Source organism: Lissotriton helveticus, chromosome 1_2 (genome assembly GCF_964261635.1).
Source record: "Lissotriton helveticus chromosome 1_2, aLisHel1.1, whole genome shotgun sequence".
Lineage (NCBI taxonomy): Eukaryota > Metazoa > Chordata > Amphibia > Caudata > Salamandridae > Lissotriton > Lissotriton helveticus.
Window position 1 is genome coordinate 61,366,789 of NC_136058.1, and position 17,319 is coordinate 61,384,107.

At 46.3% G+C, this 17,319-nt stretch overlaps 1 protein-coding gene across 1 annotated transcript in view; it reads left to right on the top strand.

Moving 5' to 3' along the window:
• The window catches only part of LRRC40 (leucine rich repeat containing 40), a 440,314-nt gene that overhangs the window by 402,526 nt on the left and 20,469 nt on the right, over nucleotides 1–17,319 (top strand). Inside the window, exon 13 of the mRNA XM_078668782.1 lies at nucleotides 5,953–6,030. Coding sequence (XP_078524908.1) covers nucleotides 5,953–6,030 — 78 coding nt within the window. The remainder of the gene's footprint in view (nucleotides 1–5,952; nucleotides 6,031–17,319) is intronic.

Consider the following 17,319-nt stretch of genomic DNA (forward strand, 5'->3'; position numbering starts at 1 on the left):
TAAAATGGGTAAAATTACTGTACACGAATCTCACAGCTTGTGCCCTCACTGGAGCTCACATTTCACAATATCGGGTAGCCAGAGGTACGCGTCAGGGATATCCATTATCACCCCTGCTCTTTATATTAGCGCTTGAACCATTGGCCATCAAACTACGGGAGGTTGCAACAGTGAAGGGCATTAGTATCGGGACTGCCACCCATATTATCTCTGCCTATGCAGATGATATAATACTTTATCTGAACAACCTTAAAGGCGACCACAAATCCATCCCTACAGTATTCCACAACTTTCAAGTCTTGTCAGGATTATCCATTAACAACACCAAATCGGCATGGATTATTTCAGGAGACAGTGGCGAATCCCAGGGCTTGCGTCAGATGCTTTCAGACTCATTTCTGAGTCATGGGCTTCTGGAACAAGGAAAGCATTTCGATTGCCATGGGACAAATAGGTTTGCTGGTGTTTTCAACGAGGTTATGATCTCGTTTCAGCTGATTTAGTGCATGTCATTAACTATTTGTCAGAGCTGTTTACATCAGGCCTGTCTTATAGAACCATGAATGTTTATAGATCTGCTATTTCTGCAGGCCACTCTTTTGTAGACTGCGTCTGTCAGCTTGAATTTACTAACTAAAAAGATGAGAAGTATGAGAGTTCCAAACCCTCCAACTGCTAAATACACCGCCTTATGGGACGTTACACTTGTACAATGTACTCTTTCCTCCTCGGGAGACAAATCCTCTCATTTTTTTTTTTTTGTTTAAAATTTGTTTATTGGGATTTTACATTACTTATTACATATTGACATCTTACATCATTATAATGCATTGACACATAACTGCAATTGGGAGCAGAGTGATTGTAAGTAATAGCATGCTCATTTTTACTGCATCACAGCCATTATAAAAACCAGGCGCTAGAAAAAATATCTGGGAGGAACCCTCCAGCTGGTTTGTGCTTTTCAGCTGTAGCGTCTTACACTCTGGCTGGGCTTGCCTCCGATGGGCATGCATGAATATTCCACTCTTATGTTTTCTTTCCCAGTGTTCTCATCTCTAATCTTGTCTGAATGTGTTCCCGTCTGACTGTCATATGAGTCGTAGCTGCCGATGTGAAACAGCGAACTGTCCACTATGGGGGTGAAACTGAAGGGGACGTTGGGGAGCTTTCGGACTGTGTGTCAAGAAGATCAATAGTGCGGGTGGTGTTGTTGCCTTTTTGCGGTGTAGTGACGCGGAGGTGTGATGGTACGTATGTGGGGGGAGGGGGGTTTGGAACCCTCATAGCGGGGTACCCTAGTGTAGAAGAGGAAAGCTCCTGGTATGACTTTAGCATAGCATTGGATTTAGGAAGGTGAGCCCTGTTGTGGGACTTCGCTACTGACCCTACGGGGGAGAGAGGTAGGATCTGGGATTGAGAGTCTCCTGGTGTTTCCACCGGAGTTGGTTCGTGCGTGAATGTGTATTCTAAGAAATGGGATGGTTACGGATTCCTTTTACTTACTCTTCTCTCAGCGCCTCTTCCTCCACCTTACCCCATTTTTTTCATGGCACCTACCCAGGCTGCTTCCGGGGGTCCCGTTGGGGCCCACCAGTGCATGGCTAGTCCCCTTTTTGCTAAAAGAACAGCGAGTGACATAAAGTGGTTCTGCACCTTTTCGGTCTTCCGCCTGCGGAAGATCCCGAGAGCGCACGCTTCCCACGTGGACATAGTCTGGATGTTGGCCGTCACCCTAAGCGTCTGGTGGACTCGATACCAGTAGTTTTGAATGGTGGGGCAATCCCAGAACATGTGCTTAAAGTCCGCCTCGGGGATTTGACATTGGGGGCATGCGAAGTGTGTGTCTGGATAAAAACAGTAGAGACGGTGTGGCATGAGTGTGATGGTTTCTCCTCTATAGGTCAGCTTGTACAGCCCTATGGATATGACACGTGGTTCTTGAGGATATTATAGTATGAGGCTTTATTTGAAACTACTAGCCCAACAGTTCAAGTGCACTATAAACGTTATCAATACAGAGAAGGGATATGGCAGTCGTGAAGTAGAGGCGTGTAAATGCAGATCTTCTTCGTCCTGACGTAGACCGTCAATACTTCACTCAGGGCCGGCACTCCCCCAAAAGGAATACAGAAACACAACACTACAGTCACTGTCTGTACTAAAGCCTTAATACTCTATAGTGTGCTACCCATCACCATCATTCACAGGTCACCGACAGTGAGGGTTAGGCAATGGATTAACTCAAGGTACGGGGAAAGTGAAAAGGCTCCTGTGCAAGGGTTATCACTCAGCAACCGTAGTCCCCTATTTATACCAGAGTCCCTTAAACCCCTTTCCCGCCAACCTCCTTCTCCACCCTTCTGCCCAGGACACTTGCCTTGAGCCATGGCCCCCCAGGACCGTGGCGTCGGGTATCGCGGCGTCCTGTTCCTTCGGGGGACGTCCGGATACGAGCACAGGGTTTGTTGGGGAATCCTCCATCTTCTGTGTGGTGCTGTAGACGTCCTCTTTGGCTCCCTCGATGCTCAGGTCACTCCTCAAGCCGTCTTCCGCATCTCCACGCTCCTGTTCCCTGCATCGACGCTCTCCTCGTCCCCCACAATCACTGGTCAACCCCTTCCACCTGTTCCAACCGCTGTTCTCCGTCTGTTCTCTCCGCGCCGTCTCCTCCACTTTTCCAGACACTAGACCACTCGTGGTTCTGTCAGATGGCGTCCTGTTGGGCGCCATCTTGGAATTCTCGGCCGCTCCGGTCCCATCCTCCTAGATATTACAGTGAGGTAGGCTCTGTGGAGGACATTGAATTCAATGTTTCTGAAATGTGCGTTATTGGAGACTTTTTTGCGGTATTCGAAGGCTGTATCCCATTCTCTATCGTTAAACACCCTTCCCATTTCTGTTTCCCATATATGATGCAAAGACTGTATTAAGGGGAGAATCAGTTTCCGAACAGCCTTGTATAGCCACGTGACCAGGTGCCGTCCCGCTCCCATCTGCAGAATAGTATGTATCATTGGGTGTGTCAGAGGTTCCCCCTCGTTTGGGTTCCAGTAGCGGGTACTACTGTCTGAGTTGACTGTGTGTTAAAAACTGGCCTGGTGGGAGGCCATATGGTTCGGTCATCTGGGCATACGTCCTAAGTTGGCCCTCCTCAAATAGGGACTCCACCTCCGTGACTGCAAGGTCGATCTAGACTTATAGAGTGCCAGCGTTATAGTATTTCTCCTCTCTGGGGAAACCTACCAGAGGGAGTAGGGGTTAGTACGGAGGTCTTCCTTTGGACTTGCAGTGGATTCTCATCATGCATGTACGGGCTATGGATATCTGGAGCGGTCGAGTATGCATGGACTTGATGCCCGGTAGCAGCATCCTGTGGATTGCTGGTATGCGGCCCTTCTCGGTAGTGACCTCCCTGGTATGTTGCTCTGCTGTCAAGTGTGACAACCACTGCAGCTGGGCCGCGAGCAAGTATCTCTCAAAAGATGGCGCCCCCAATCCCCCCTGATTTGTGGGTAAATTTAACGTAGACAATGCCACCCTGTGTTGACTCCCTCCCCAGATCAGCTCGGTGAGTAGGGTATTAATTCTTTAAAGAATGGGCGTGGTGGTATAACTCACTCCCAGATATCTGGGCGCCTCGGTGCTCCATGCAAGTGTCTGAGTTCCGACCTGAATTTCGAATGGGGCCAAGCGAGGACTCAGTCGACACATAGTGGATTTTTCCCAGTTGACTTTAAGGCCTGAGGCCTCTGCGAATTCCCTTACTGTCGACCAGATAAGCGCTAAGTCTTGGGTAGCATCACAGACATAAAGTAAAATGTCATCCCTGTATAAGGATATGCAATGCACTGGGTCTGCCAGTTGAGTACCCAAGGTCTCGCCCTTCTGTCGCAGGCGTATCGCTAGGGGTTCCATCGCTAGGGCGAACAGCAGGGTAGATAGTGGGCACTCCTGTCTGGTTCCACTTTCTATTGCGAATGGACGAGATATATATTTACCTATTCTGACTCATGAGTTAAGGCACGCGTTTAGAGGAGCTTTGTGTATGCCATCAGTCTGGGTCCAATGTTTATTTTGCAGAGAACCTCAAAAAAGTATGGCCATAGCAGCGTATCGAAGGCCTTTTCAAGGTCCAGTATTAGACACGCTGCGTTGGGGAACTGCGCTCTCGCCCGGTCTTGGATATGGAATAACCTACGTAAGTTCTGCAAAGTGTTAGGTCGTGGGATAAACCTGCATTGATCTGGATGGATCAATGGCATCAGGATTTGGGCATACCGGTCTGCTAGTAATTTGCCCAGTATCTTACAGTCTGCATTTAGGAGGGTGATTGGTCTGTATGAAGAGGGAACCGTTGGGTCTCTGTGCGGTTTTGGGAATGTAACTATGATCAATTTCCTAAGGGAGTCCGGAAGTTCAACTTTGTCTAGTGTGTCGTTATACATGATCACCATGCGGGGGGTCAATCGGGTTGAGAAGGTGCTATAATATGCGAGTGGGAAGCCGTCCATCCCTGGTTCTTTATTATGTGCTAACGCTCTAATTGCCTGGGAAATGTCTGTGGACTTGATCTTCACCTCCAGCGCTTTGTTGTCCGCGGTCGGGATTTGGGGCAAGAGTAATGGGTGCAAGAATCTGATGGTGGTGTGATGGTCGCGCTGCTCTGGGGCCCGGTAAATGTCAGAATAATAATCGTGGAAAATGCGCAGAATGTCTAGCTGTGAATGTCGGAGGATCTCAGCCTTGTCCACTATTTCAGTAATTGGTTTCACATCCAGGTCTTGCTTGCCGAGCCAAGCTAGGAATGTTCCCACCCTATTGCGTCCCCGGTGGACCTTGGAAGCATAAACCCTAAAATAATATTTGCGAAGATCTCTCAGCGTCTCCTCATGAGTTGTTTTGGCGATGGCTACTTGATCTGGGGTGGCCTCGTCCGCATCAGCTTTTTTTGTTAGAGACGCTATTGTTTGTTCCGCCTTCTGCAATGTCTTCTCTAGTGTTCTGTGCACCCCTACTACTTGTTGTACGCAATGCCCCCTCGCTACCACTTTGAATGTGTCCCATTCGATCAGCCGAGATGACGCAATGTCCGCGTTTAGTGTGATGTGCTCTTGGATGTGTTCCCCGTGATCGTGACTGAACACCTGGTCTGTGAGGCCGTTTTGTAGCAATTTCCAGATGGGTATGGGGGATGAGGTGGTTTCCATCTGAGTGTCAAGATGTGTGCATCGTGATCTGATCTCACCCTCCCCAAATAATCTGTTTGCTGAGTGTGCACCCTGCAGTTTTCTCTCTTGCTATCTCTATATTTTGTTGATTGATTTTTCTACCAAACAATCTATCAATTTTGAGGAAGAAAGAGTACCTCAAAAAAATGAATATGGAGCTGCCTCAAAGCCACCACGTGGCTCAATTAAAGCCATATAACTGATTTCAGTGTTATGATTCGCATCTTAAAAAAATTCTCAGTTTCGTAGTTTCAATCCTGTTCAAATGATCATTGCCTTATTCTCTGCATGCCTTTGACTGACAGCACATATTGCCATTTTTTTTGTTCTAAATACCTTTAGTACAGACAATCCTTTTTTAGTTATACCTCATGTTCATAAATACTTTATTTATAATATTTGCGTTTGAGGTTTCCAACTTAATTTGGGGCCAACGTGTATTCGTAAATAGTTATATTAAGCTGATTCTGCCCCCTGCAAAACCATTTGAAATTTTTACATAATGCCATTGTTTTAGTCTTTGGAAAGTCAATAGAGAGTTATTTTCATTGTAAACCTTATGATTTTGAGTTGTTGTACGGCTATAGATGTGGCATTAAACAGAATTAAAGATTCTGCTTTGTTCGTATGCAGTGGTAGAAGTTATATGAAATGAGTATTGGGTTTTGTTTTGCTGTCAACAATTTTAATAGATTTGATTTGATTCCTTTTCTCTGTTTAGGAATAACGTGCTGACTTACCTGCCTCCAGAAATGGAAGCATTACTAAAACTTCAGACGATAATTCTGTCATTTAACAGGTAATTGATGGACACTTTGTTTTATATTTCATACGTGGACTCTCTTAAAAATCTGAGAGTTTATTTGTTATTCATGTGATAATCTGGCACTGTAGTGAAGTTTGGTTCCTCGGGAGTATTTACTTGTAGTTATACTGCTTGTGCTGAAGGATGGACATAGAAAGGGCCAGCCTTTAACACAAGGCTTCAAGGGATTTGTGTTCAGCATCCTGCATTTCAATTGCTCACGCCAATTGGATCCACAAATGTAAAGATGTTCCCTCGTCCACCTGATTCATTTAGTCATCATATTTATAGCGCTGATCTTTGCTGCACTTGCTGCAGGTTTCTGTGTGTCACCTAAAATCACTGGTTGTAATCCTGCCAATGTAGCTCAGGGGATTAACTAACTACACTAATCCACCATGTTCCACTGCATAGTAGGTAAACTACTCTTACCCCCCCCCCCTGCCCATCGTTCTAATAATACGAACCTACTAAAATGAATTTTAGGGACAATTACCAACCTCACTGCACTCAGTCCAATAGGTCCCTCAAATTGCACTGCATGCCAGTGACAGTAATTGTTAACGTTTCACTGGATTCTAGCGACTGTGACTGACCACACTACTGTTTTCGAAAGACTTTAAAGGAGACACTAATTACCACAGTGTGCTGCATACTTTGGACATTACTTCTCTACAGTGCACATCCCCCTAGAGGTAACTCACTATACTGAACACTGCTATTAACTCTAACTCACCACACCACAGAGCACGGTAAGGATACTAACCCACCACAGTGTACTCTTATCCACTTACCTGTGACATTGTATTCTTAGGAAACAAACCCAGGGTTCAATATTGAGCAGCCAAGGAACACCAAACGACCACACTGCACCACATCCTTTGGAAAGTAACCCCCTTCCATACGCCACAGGAGCACTAACCGACCACATAGCTTTGTATTGAAGGAATACTAAGCTAGCACACCGCACTGCATCTTGGGCACACTGATCCACATCACTGCATTTTACGCATACTCCTTCAGTACAGTGTATTGTATCCGAGGGGACGGAAGGTCACATCAAGCGACAGTCACAGCAAGTACTGCCAAAATCAAGCCTCCACAAAGCTTGAGTGCAGAGTTACATCTGAAATACATCAGATGTCGCCATTATCTTTAAAAAGGTTTTAAACTCTGTAGAACTCTGCAGTCTGCTCGTTTTCTGCATACTAATGCAGACCCTGCTTTGTGTTGTGGGTTGCTCTTGGGGGTGACCCAGTCCTCGAGTTGGCTCACGAGGCAGCGCGGGGGCAGGTCGCGCAGCAGCAGGCAAACCACACCGACACAGTGCTGGAGTCGGAAGTGCCGTCCTCGGGCGGGCGTCCTCCTTTTATTCAACCCCGCAGGCCACGCCTGGCCTGCGGATGTGTGGATGCATGTGTGCGTGCGACCACTAGACCGCTGGGGATATTACATCCCTATCCAACTATATATTGTTTTTCCTTGTTTTCAAAACAAACAAGTCCTGAACAAAACATTTGCAAACAAATCGTCTGAGTACTTGCGTGTCCCTTGGTGAAAAATGTCAGGGTCTCAGCTGGCACGCGTAGTCTCTCAGCCTCTGGCTTGGTGGCTGGTTAGGCCGCAGGTTGTACCACTTGGAGTTGGCCCTACCATTTTCGGCATCTTGACGAGCACTTCTGGTCGTGGTAGATGGTGTGAGAGACTCTGATGTGTCCTCGGGTCCCTCTACCTGTCTTTCCATCACCGCCCTCTCTTCTGCTTCTTCGGGGGTTGTCAACGCACTCGAGTCGGGGCTCCCTCCGTCTGGTTCAGAGCCTTGTCTGTTACCTGACGATACGGCCTTGAACCAAGAGATATTCCTTGATACTTCCTCCTCTCCTTTCTGGGCCGTGATCATGGTGCCTCTTGTGGACGTGATCGTCCACGTGCCGGGCTCATACCGAGTTTGGAATTTTCCCCCTGGGCGCCTGTTCCTTATTATCACCCGGGTCCCCGGGCTCATTCTTCTAGGGGTGGCATTTGTGCGGCGACTAGCTCGTTGGTTCCCTTGACGCCTCAGTTCCTGGGCCTCACTGTTGTCAGCTGGGGGCGGTGTCCACCCCTGTTCATTGGGGAGAAGGTCTCTTCGTGGCCCTTGAAACATGAGGGTCCACGGACTTCTCTGGGTGGTGCAGTGAGGGGTGCCCCGGTATTCCCGCAGGAATTCATGTAACCTCTGCTCCGGGTCGGCCTGTTCCACCATTGCTATTCGGAATACTTTGTTTAGGGTTCGCATAAATCGTTCAACATCTCCATTGGCCTGAGGCCATTGAGGTGTGATCCGGCGGTGTTGAATTCCCCTTTGTCGGAGAAACGTGGCGAACTCAGCCCCTTGAAACGGTGGTCCGTTATCACTTCGTATCTCTGACGGGTATCCAAACATGAAGAACATCTTTTCTAGAGCCGGCCCCACATGGGTGAATGCAGTGGAAGTTACTTTGTCTACTAGTGGATATTTCGAGTAGGAGTCGATGACCACTAGGGTGTGTCCTTCTCCCGGAAAACTCCCAAAGTCGATGCTCACCTTGGCCCAGGGAGATGTAGAGGCTTCTTCAGTGATCACGGGCATGGGCCTTTCCGGGTCACTTGTCAGCTGGCAGGCCATGCATCTCCGCACGTGTTCCTCCACCATGCTCTCTAGCTCCGGGAACCATACCTTCTCCCTCATTCGCGCCTTCATCTTCGTGGTGCCTTGGTGCCCCCCGTGGGCAAGTTGCACCGCTCTGCTCCTCAGGCTCTGGGGGATGACCAGGCGCGATCCTCTTAGTAACACTCCTTCTTCCGTCGCGCTGAGATCATGCCTGACTCTCCACATCTTCGTGAGGGATTCTCTGTCCTCGGCTGACCAGGAGTTTGAGGGACGTAGGTACTTAGCCCACGAGCCTTCTTGAACCGCTTTCAACGACCTCAGGTAGACATTGTCAGTTGCAGCTGCTTCTTTAACTTCTTCTAGCGTCATGCTCTGAGAACATGAGGTAAGTGCCACCCAGTGGTCATACTCCTCACAGTCGTCGTCCACTGACTCTGGTTCAGGCAGGGATGGATGGCGTGACAGAAAGTCCGCGGGATTTTTGGCTCCCGGTCGATATAAGACTTCCATCTCGTATGGTTGGAGTTGGATCACCCATCGCTCTATGCGGGGTGGTGGATGTGGAGCAGTCCCCTTGAAGAGGGATACCAGGGGTTGGTGGTCGGTGACCATGACGAAGGGATGTCCTCGCAAGTATAGGTGGAAATGGCCACAGGCCCACTTAATGGCTAAGGCCTCTTTCAACTTGGGCATACCTGGTCTCGGTTGGGGTAAGGGCTTTGCTGGCGAATGCTAACGCTGTCCATTGGCCGGGTTCGTGTTCCTGGGTCAGCACTGCGCCGAGGCCCACCGGGCTGGCGTCCACTAACACCTCTGTGCGCTTCTTGGGGTCAAAGTACGACAGGGTGGCTTTCTCCAAGAGAGCATCCTTGATCCCCTGGAACGCTTCGTCTTCTTTCGGACCCTACTGCCAGACTGCGTCCGCCTTGGTCAACGCCCTTAGTGGTTCACTCCAGTTGGCTAGGCCCGGTATGAATCGGCCGCAGTAGGTGGCCATCCCGAGGAAGCTTCTTATTTCCGTTGGGGACTTCGGCGCCAGGGCGTCCTTGATGGCCTTGGATTTCCTCGGGTCTACCTGCATCCCTTCCTGATTGAAAACGTATCCGAAAAACTCTATGGAGGGCTGGAAAAACTGACATTTTTCCTTGTGGAGTGTTGCTCCGTGGGCACTCAGTCTCCTCAGCACATCTCTGAGGTGTTTGTGATGGTCTGAAGCGGTGGCAGAGTGGATCAGGATGTCATCGCTGACATTGATTACCCCAGGCAGCCCGGACAGAAGTTCTCTAATGGTGGTCTGGAACACCTCGGCTGCTGAGGAGATGCCAAAGTTCAACCGCTTATATCGTCGTAGCCCCAGATGGGTACTAAAAGTGGTGATGAATCGACTCTCCTCCGCCAACGGTAACTGGTGGTATCCCGCGTTTAGATCAATCTTCGAAAACCACTTTGACCCATTTACGCCTGCAATGATATCGTCCATGGTAGGGGTCAGGTGTCTCTCCCTCCAGATCGCCGTGTTCGGTAGTCGCATGTCGATGCACAACCGGATTTCGCCCGGTTGCTTGGGTTTTTCCACAATGACCATGGGTGAAACCCACGGAGTGGATCCTGTGACTTTTTCGATGACTCCTAAGTTCTCCAGCTTCTCGAGCTCCTTCTCCACCAGTGGACGTAAGTGAAACGGGATCCGGCAGTGTCGAAGGGCGGTGGGGGTGACGGACCTGTCGATATGTAGTCTGATTGGTTCACATTTTATGCAGCCCAAACCCCTGAAGAGTTCGGGGAACCGTCCCAGTAGTTCGTCCACCTGGTGTGCTCTGATGCGGTTGGCAAATGCTATTAACTTCAGATCTTCGGCCGTGTGGCTGCTTAGCAGGGTGTCACCCTCTCTGTCGATTATGTGGATTGTCGCCACAACTTCCGATTCATCAGCCTTGATGGGTATTGTAATTTTGCCTTTGAGGGGTAGTGGTGTATCCGCTCCATATGCGAATATTCTCGTTCTGGATGGTAGTACCTCTGGGCGTGGGCGTAATTTCCTGAATTGCTGCAAGCCCATGACATTCACGGTGGCCCCTGTGTTGATTATTGCCTTGACTTCGTTTCCCGCCATCTGCACAATGCATGTCAGCTGTGGCCGCCGTCGCTGTTTTAGTTCCCGCGCAAAAGAGATGATGTATGCCTCTTCGTCCTCGGACTCCGCCTTCAGTGATGGTGGCTCGGCTAACGATAGCTGCCGAATTGCTTTGGTAGGTGTGCGCTTTCTTCTGAAAGTTTTTGATGTGTTCCTTCTTCGGCACACCGTCGCAAAGTGGTTTGGGATCCCACAGTTTGCACAGGTTTTGCCCTGGGCTGGGCAGTCTTTGGCCGCATGGGGCTCGTGTCCGCAGTACCCACACCTTGCCCGGGATTGTTCTTTCCGGTATTCTTTCTGTGGTGGCCCACGTGGCTGGGCCCTCACCGCATCTGCCCGTTCACTCTTGATGGCCTCTGGTTTACCTTGGGGTTTATGGAGGGCTTGTTCCATGGCAGTGGCCCTGACATTCGAGAGGTCATGAGATCTGGCCAGTATTAGGATGTCCTCAAGGGAGATCCCTGGTTTGCGTAGTATCGATCCCCTCAGCACCTTGTCTCGACACCCTTGGATGATTTGCCTCCGTATGGCTTTCGGTTGGTCCTTGTCAGTACAGGAACTTGCTAGCTCCCTTACACAGGCATAGAAACGGTCCATAGTCTCACCTTCCCTCTGACGCGCCTGTCCCAGTTTGAAAACTTCAAAGTCTAGGTTCAGCTGTGGGTCAAAATGACCATTGAGGGCGGTTACAGCAGCGTCATACTCATCCGCCGCCCCCGTATTAGGCAAGTGTTTGAATAGTCTGAATATCTCGTCCCCTGCGTAGTGTAGTAACAGGGACCTCTTCACTGCTGTGTCGGTCTCTCTCGTGACCACAAAGTAATTTTCCAGTCTCTCGAGCCATACCTTCCAACGTGGGGACGCTGTAGACAGATCTTCCATTTCGCTGAACGGTGGCAGGACCCCAGATGCAGCATGCTGGAACGGAATGTTGATGGTGGCTGCTGGCGCGTCCTCATCACCCATGGTGGTGGTTCGTCGGGACGATTACCCCTTCTTCCCCGTTTCTGCAGCCTTATGGAGGTGGTGCGTGTCCTCACTGAGCGTTCCCACCTTCCCACCAAGTCCGCGACACCACGTGGCAGCTAGGCGGCCTACCTCAGCGTCGTCGAGTGTTCTACGGGCGTCTGGACGTGGAGGGACGTCAGAGCTCTTCCTCAGGCCAGGATGTTGCTTACACTCCCTCCAGGCGCAGAAAGGAGAAACACCAGGAGCCAATTGCAGCGTCTCACGCGAGATGCGTGAGGTATGGCACCAAGTCGCACCGCCGGCCCGGTTCTTCTCCGTGGTGTGCTGGCTCACTAGTGAACACTTACATTTGTCCTTAAACATTTAGAATCTATGCTAACACGTTTAATTGTCAAATTTACAAATCCATTTATCTGTTTATGAATCGGTGAATCTGGGCGCTCCCTTGCTTTTGGTTTTCTACGCGTTTCTTGTATAATTATCTCCTTAGTATTATGTAGCACAGTTAATTTATAGAACATATCGTCTGATTCGGCGTAATAGAAGCATTTTACAGTACTTTTAATTATGCGTTATTGTTAAAAATGTTGAGGCAGACATATATTATGTTTACAGCGGGAGTGCAACAGAGATGCATCAATATATAATTGAATGCGATTCATATTCTAGAAAAGCATGAGGCTCCAACAGAAGGTGCCTGATTCTCAGTTTGACGCAAATGAATCCCCTTTCTCTGACTGATCAGCTGAAGCAAACTCATCAAGACATTTGTGCATAATCATTTGTTTATTGCCCTGGATGCAGTTCGCCACAAGTGCGGATTCCTTCACAGTAGTTATTCTACTAAAGGGGCGGGATGTGAGTTTCAAGGTGTGGCTTGCCGTGACAGTTTGAGAAAGCCCTTATCACATGGAAGTTTGTCAGCATTCAGAAACTAAGATCTTAATCGAATGATAGGCAAATGCCCATAATGACAGCATCCTTGGTGCACTTCTCCAAGTCACAGGACAGGTCCAGGACCTCACATACGAAGGGACATGCTTAGCCATCTGCACACATGGTGAGCGTGAAATGAGGGGCAGGATACCTTCTACACATTCTGTTGGGCAATCCGGGCAAGGTAACACAGCCATTTACCTTGTAGGGGATAGCCCGCTCTCAAAAGTAGGGCTGTGCTGTTTTGCCACTCATGCCTTTGTGGGTTATTTGCTTTCTGGTAGCATTTGCTATCTAATTATTTCTCTGTTCGAGTTGGTTGAATACGTGCGGCCCTAGAAGATGGTTTCCATAGAGAGCAAAGCAGTGTTCACTGCATCTCCCTATAATAGATAACTTCCTCCTAGAAAATTTACATTTTAAGATGCTTCGACAAACATTTTTAATTCTGATTGCATTCGTAATTACATATAGACTCTTTCCAAAAAAACACTGTACAAAAAAATTCCTATTTTTCACTGCATTGTACATTTCACATATGAAAAAGACAAATATTTGTTTTATAAAGCCAAATAATTCACACGTTCCATACATTTCCGAACGGTCTCATTTCTTAGCCAAAACAGATATTCAGAATTACAAGTCTACGTTTTTTTAAGAAGCTGTATTAAAGAACAGATTGTCCTAGTTTAGTAATGAATGGTCAAACGAGCAATTGCAGCAATACATATGAACTTCTGATCTACATATCTACATAAAGGCAATACTGAACATACAAAAATGGAGCATAATTTACTTTCTTGCTCTAAACGGCAAATAGGTACTCCAAGTTGGCACTCCAATAAGACTGTCAAGACAGGACCTTACCATGTGCATTTTTGCCTACATTTTCATAGCCAGTAATATTGTGGAAGAAAGAATATTGTGTATATTGAAAACCAATAAATTAATACAATCAAGTAGTGCAAGTGAAATGAAGCACCTCTGATCCAAATTGATCAATTGGTTATGTAATGCAGTAATCCAGTTTACCAGTTTCTCTTCCAGGAAGAGAACTAGGATTACGGGTAAGTAATTTATCCATTTTGTCTAAAATGTCATATGGGTTAAAAATAGTTAATGTTGTTTTGTTTCTGCCACCCACCCACCCCCAATAACACATATCTATTGTTTCAGTGTTTTTAGAGCGCATAGCTGGAGTTTAATGTTTCTATAAATATTTTTTTTATAAGGCATTCTGTAATTTGTATTATCTAAGAAGAATCGGTCATTCTTTATAAAATGTTTAACCTGTCTTCAAATTGTTTTGCAAACCGTGGCATTGAATACCTCAAGTCCAGCCAGTGTCTTCTAACTAGAAGAATTGTGGAAATCTTCATGAAATCCATTTTCTAGTGCCCATGCGGCTCTGTGTCACTTTATCAAAATATATCCATGTTCTTGCAGCTCCTTTTTTAACAGACTGATTTGACACCTAATCATCAAATGAAACTATTACAATTTGTTTGGGCTCCAGTAAACCTTCGTTTTGTTCTACCAACTCAAAGGAAATTAGTAATGACTGCTTTGCACACATCCCCCTCTCTTAGAGCATGCGCCTTACCGCTCTTTCTGAAAATCATCTTCTTGGCAATTTTTACACACTGTAAAAATATACAGAACAACATGTTTTGTTTTATAAAATCAGGCAAATGCAATTTTATGCCAGTCTCTCCATATTATATAGGTGAATAAAACATAAAAATGTTGACACTAATACACCATCCTCCATAGAATGTTTATTACACCAGTTCAAATGTTTTTTTCTTTTGTCCTTCAGTCATTTTTTGTGAATTACAGAATAATCAGATTTTACCAGTCAAGAAATTACATGAGTCGTGTCCATTTACAAAACATTTCCACAAAGGATCACAGCTGAATTTTATGTTGTACGCCTTTCTACATGTTAAGTTTTTATGAGTAACTGCATTGACAGGATTACTATAGATACCCTTCAAGCTTCTCCATACCGTAACCACCAACCTAAATGTCCATAAGCGCCAGAAAAAAAGTCTGAAAAACACCATTTGAGACCTAACCATGAAACTATAATAGCTTACAACTGCTTAAGCCTGAAGACCAAAATTACCAAGACTGACCTCCTCATCTTAACAATAAACCAAGAATTATGGATTGCCACTGAACTATTCCAGTCTCTGATTACCTAAAATGAGCTCTCAGAAATTAAAGTTGGCAAAAGACTACCACCTCTCGAAGTAGCTCCAGAAAACACATGATTAATTATCTAAAGCATTGAAGTGAACACCATATAATTCAACAGGAACCTGTTGACCTATAAGGAGGTCTACTGAAGTCTCAAATATGCAAAAATGTGAAATCCATCAGTTTGGAATCTGTTCCACCTGTTGCTCTATACCACCATTAGATGTCACACGACGGACCTCATCCATTTTTACCCCACAAATTATCACGACTCATACCACCATCAGATGCCGTACCACCGTCCTTATCCATTTTTACCCCTACCCATATTCACCACTTAAAGTAACTAACATAGCTTTTTATGCTGTATTACCATCAAACCTCTTGACACTTTCACCAACCATCCATGGTCCGAAATCACAACCCTGGGGCTTTACTTGCAGCTATTGCTTTCCATCTCAACTAACTCCCACCGCATTCAATGTTATGAACCTACTTTTTCCCAGATTTTAACTGTGTTTAGCCTCAACACCACTGCTAAACATGATTATACCCCTTCCCCAAGCTCGGAGCATGTAGCTGAAACTTTGCCTAAGTAGGACCTGGTAAGAATTTTGGCATTCCCACTGCTTCATGGCCACATCTAATTGTCATGTAGCTGGACATATAGAGACTTGGTTTCTAATCAACTCAATCATTATCCTAGGTGATAGCCCAGATGTCAACCAGCTTCCGAGCTCTTCAACAGCATTCAGTCCCACAGCTTCAGCCAGGTGGTGGTGGCTATTACGCTCAGCAAGGCATACACTAGCCATCATTTTCAGACAGAACTTTTAAGTGTCTAACATGGCGGTGTAAGCCTCAGGCATAATTCGACCATTTCTTCCTCTTGGTCTATCTCTTTAATGTAACCTACATACCAACCAATCAAGGCAAAAATGCTGCATCACAAATTCTTATCAAACATGTTAAAAATAGAAGCGCTCGGGCTTATGTTGCTGACAAAACAATCCTGCAACAACGGAACTTAATACGCTGCTCAGTACCATGTAGCTCAATTTATTTAGACAGTGTAGCTCTTGCCAAACCCCAAATACAAAAAAAAAACACAAAACCACCAACAGTGATTCACCAATGAACTGAAGCGTACAACTGAAACCAGGAACAAAAATAACTGAAGAGCATGTACAGGCCTTTTGACCATGTACGCTCTGTAGAAACACCATATGCATATATACCAAAGAAGAAAAAATCCATTGCTAGATACGCTGGAGAGGTTACCATGAAACCATGAAGAAAGTCTAGAAAGGTTTAAATGAAATAATTATTTATAAAGCGCAACTACTGCCCGAGGAGGCAAATGAAAAGACTACAGTGCCAAGCAGAGAAACCAGTTCTAAAAAAGAGACAATTGATTAAAAAAGCCAAGTTAAGGCGTGTACAAGCCTCAAGGGAGTAGATACCTTCTGCCACCCCAATTAACTTTTTTTGATTTTGGGAACCATGACATTGCATGATGCTGGGGAACGCACTGTTCTGAAAGGACAGTACTGAATATATTTTTGTTGCTTTCTTGAATTTTCTATTTTGTTGCTTTGTTACTTCTGCAAGCACTTTCAGGAGACACCCAAAGACAAGAACATCTTAATGATCGATCAGAATCTACGTCAGATGCCTTTAAAAACACATCATGCAAATCTCAGCAACAGTGCAAATACCTTCTAATGTTTTCCGAGTATAGAACTGCCAAAATCTTTTAGTTTGTCTCGGTAATGAAAAAGAGCCTCAGTACTATCATCTATTCACATCACTTGCAATCAGTCTTCATCTCATTCCTACTCTCGGAAACAACTATGGTCCAAAACCTCTCCTGTAAAATGATCGCACCCTAAGCAGCCACCAACCCATGTTCAGCTGCATGCCTCAAAGAACTAGTCTGCACTTTTGTGACCAGCATAACTGACTTGATCAAAAGCTCCCTTACTATAATCATGGAAAAAAATGCGCCAAGACAACTGAAAGAGATATTAATATTAATCTTCCCCATTTCCACCAATCTTGATTCTGACCTTCAAGGGACATCAAAGCAGCACAAGTCAACATGAGAAAACATTATGTTCGAGGCATGTGGGCTGCTGAATTTATATCTGTGCATAGATCGCCGCCTAGTGTTGGGTCCGGATGATTGCACATTGTTGTCCTGGAAGAGTCTTCGAAGTATCACGAGATAGGTGGCTCCTCCCTTGGACTACAGTGCGCATGGGCATCCTCTCCATCTTCAGATTGTTTTTTTCCGCCATTGGGTTCGGATGTACTTTCTTGACTCAAGTTCGGAATATACTTAAAACTCTTTTCGCGAGGCCAAAAGGCCTTAGGGGCGTCGGTATTGTCTCTCGTTCGGTGCCCAGTA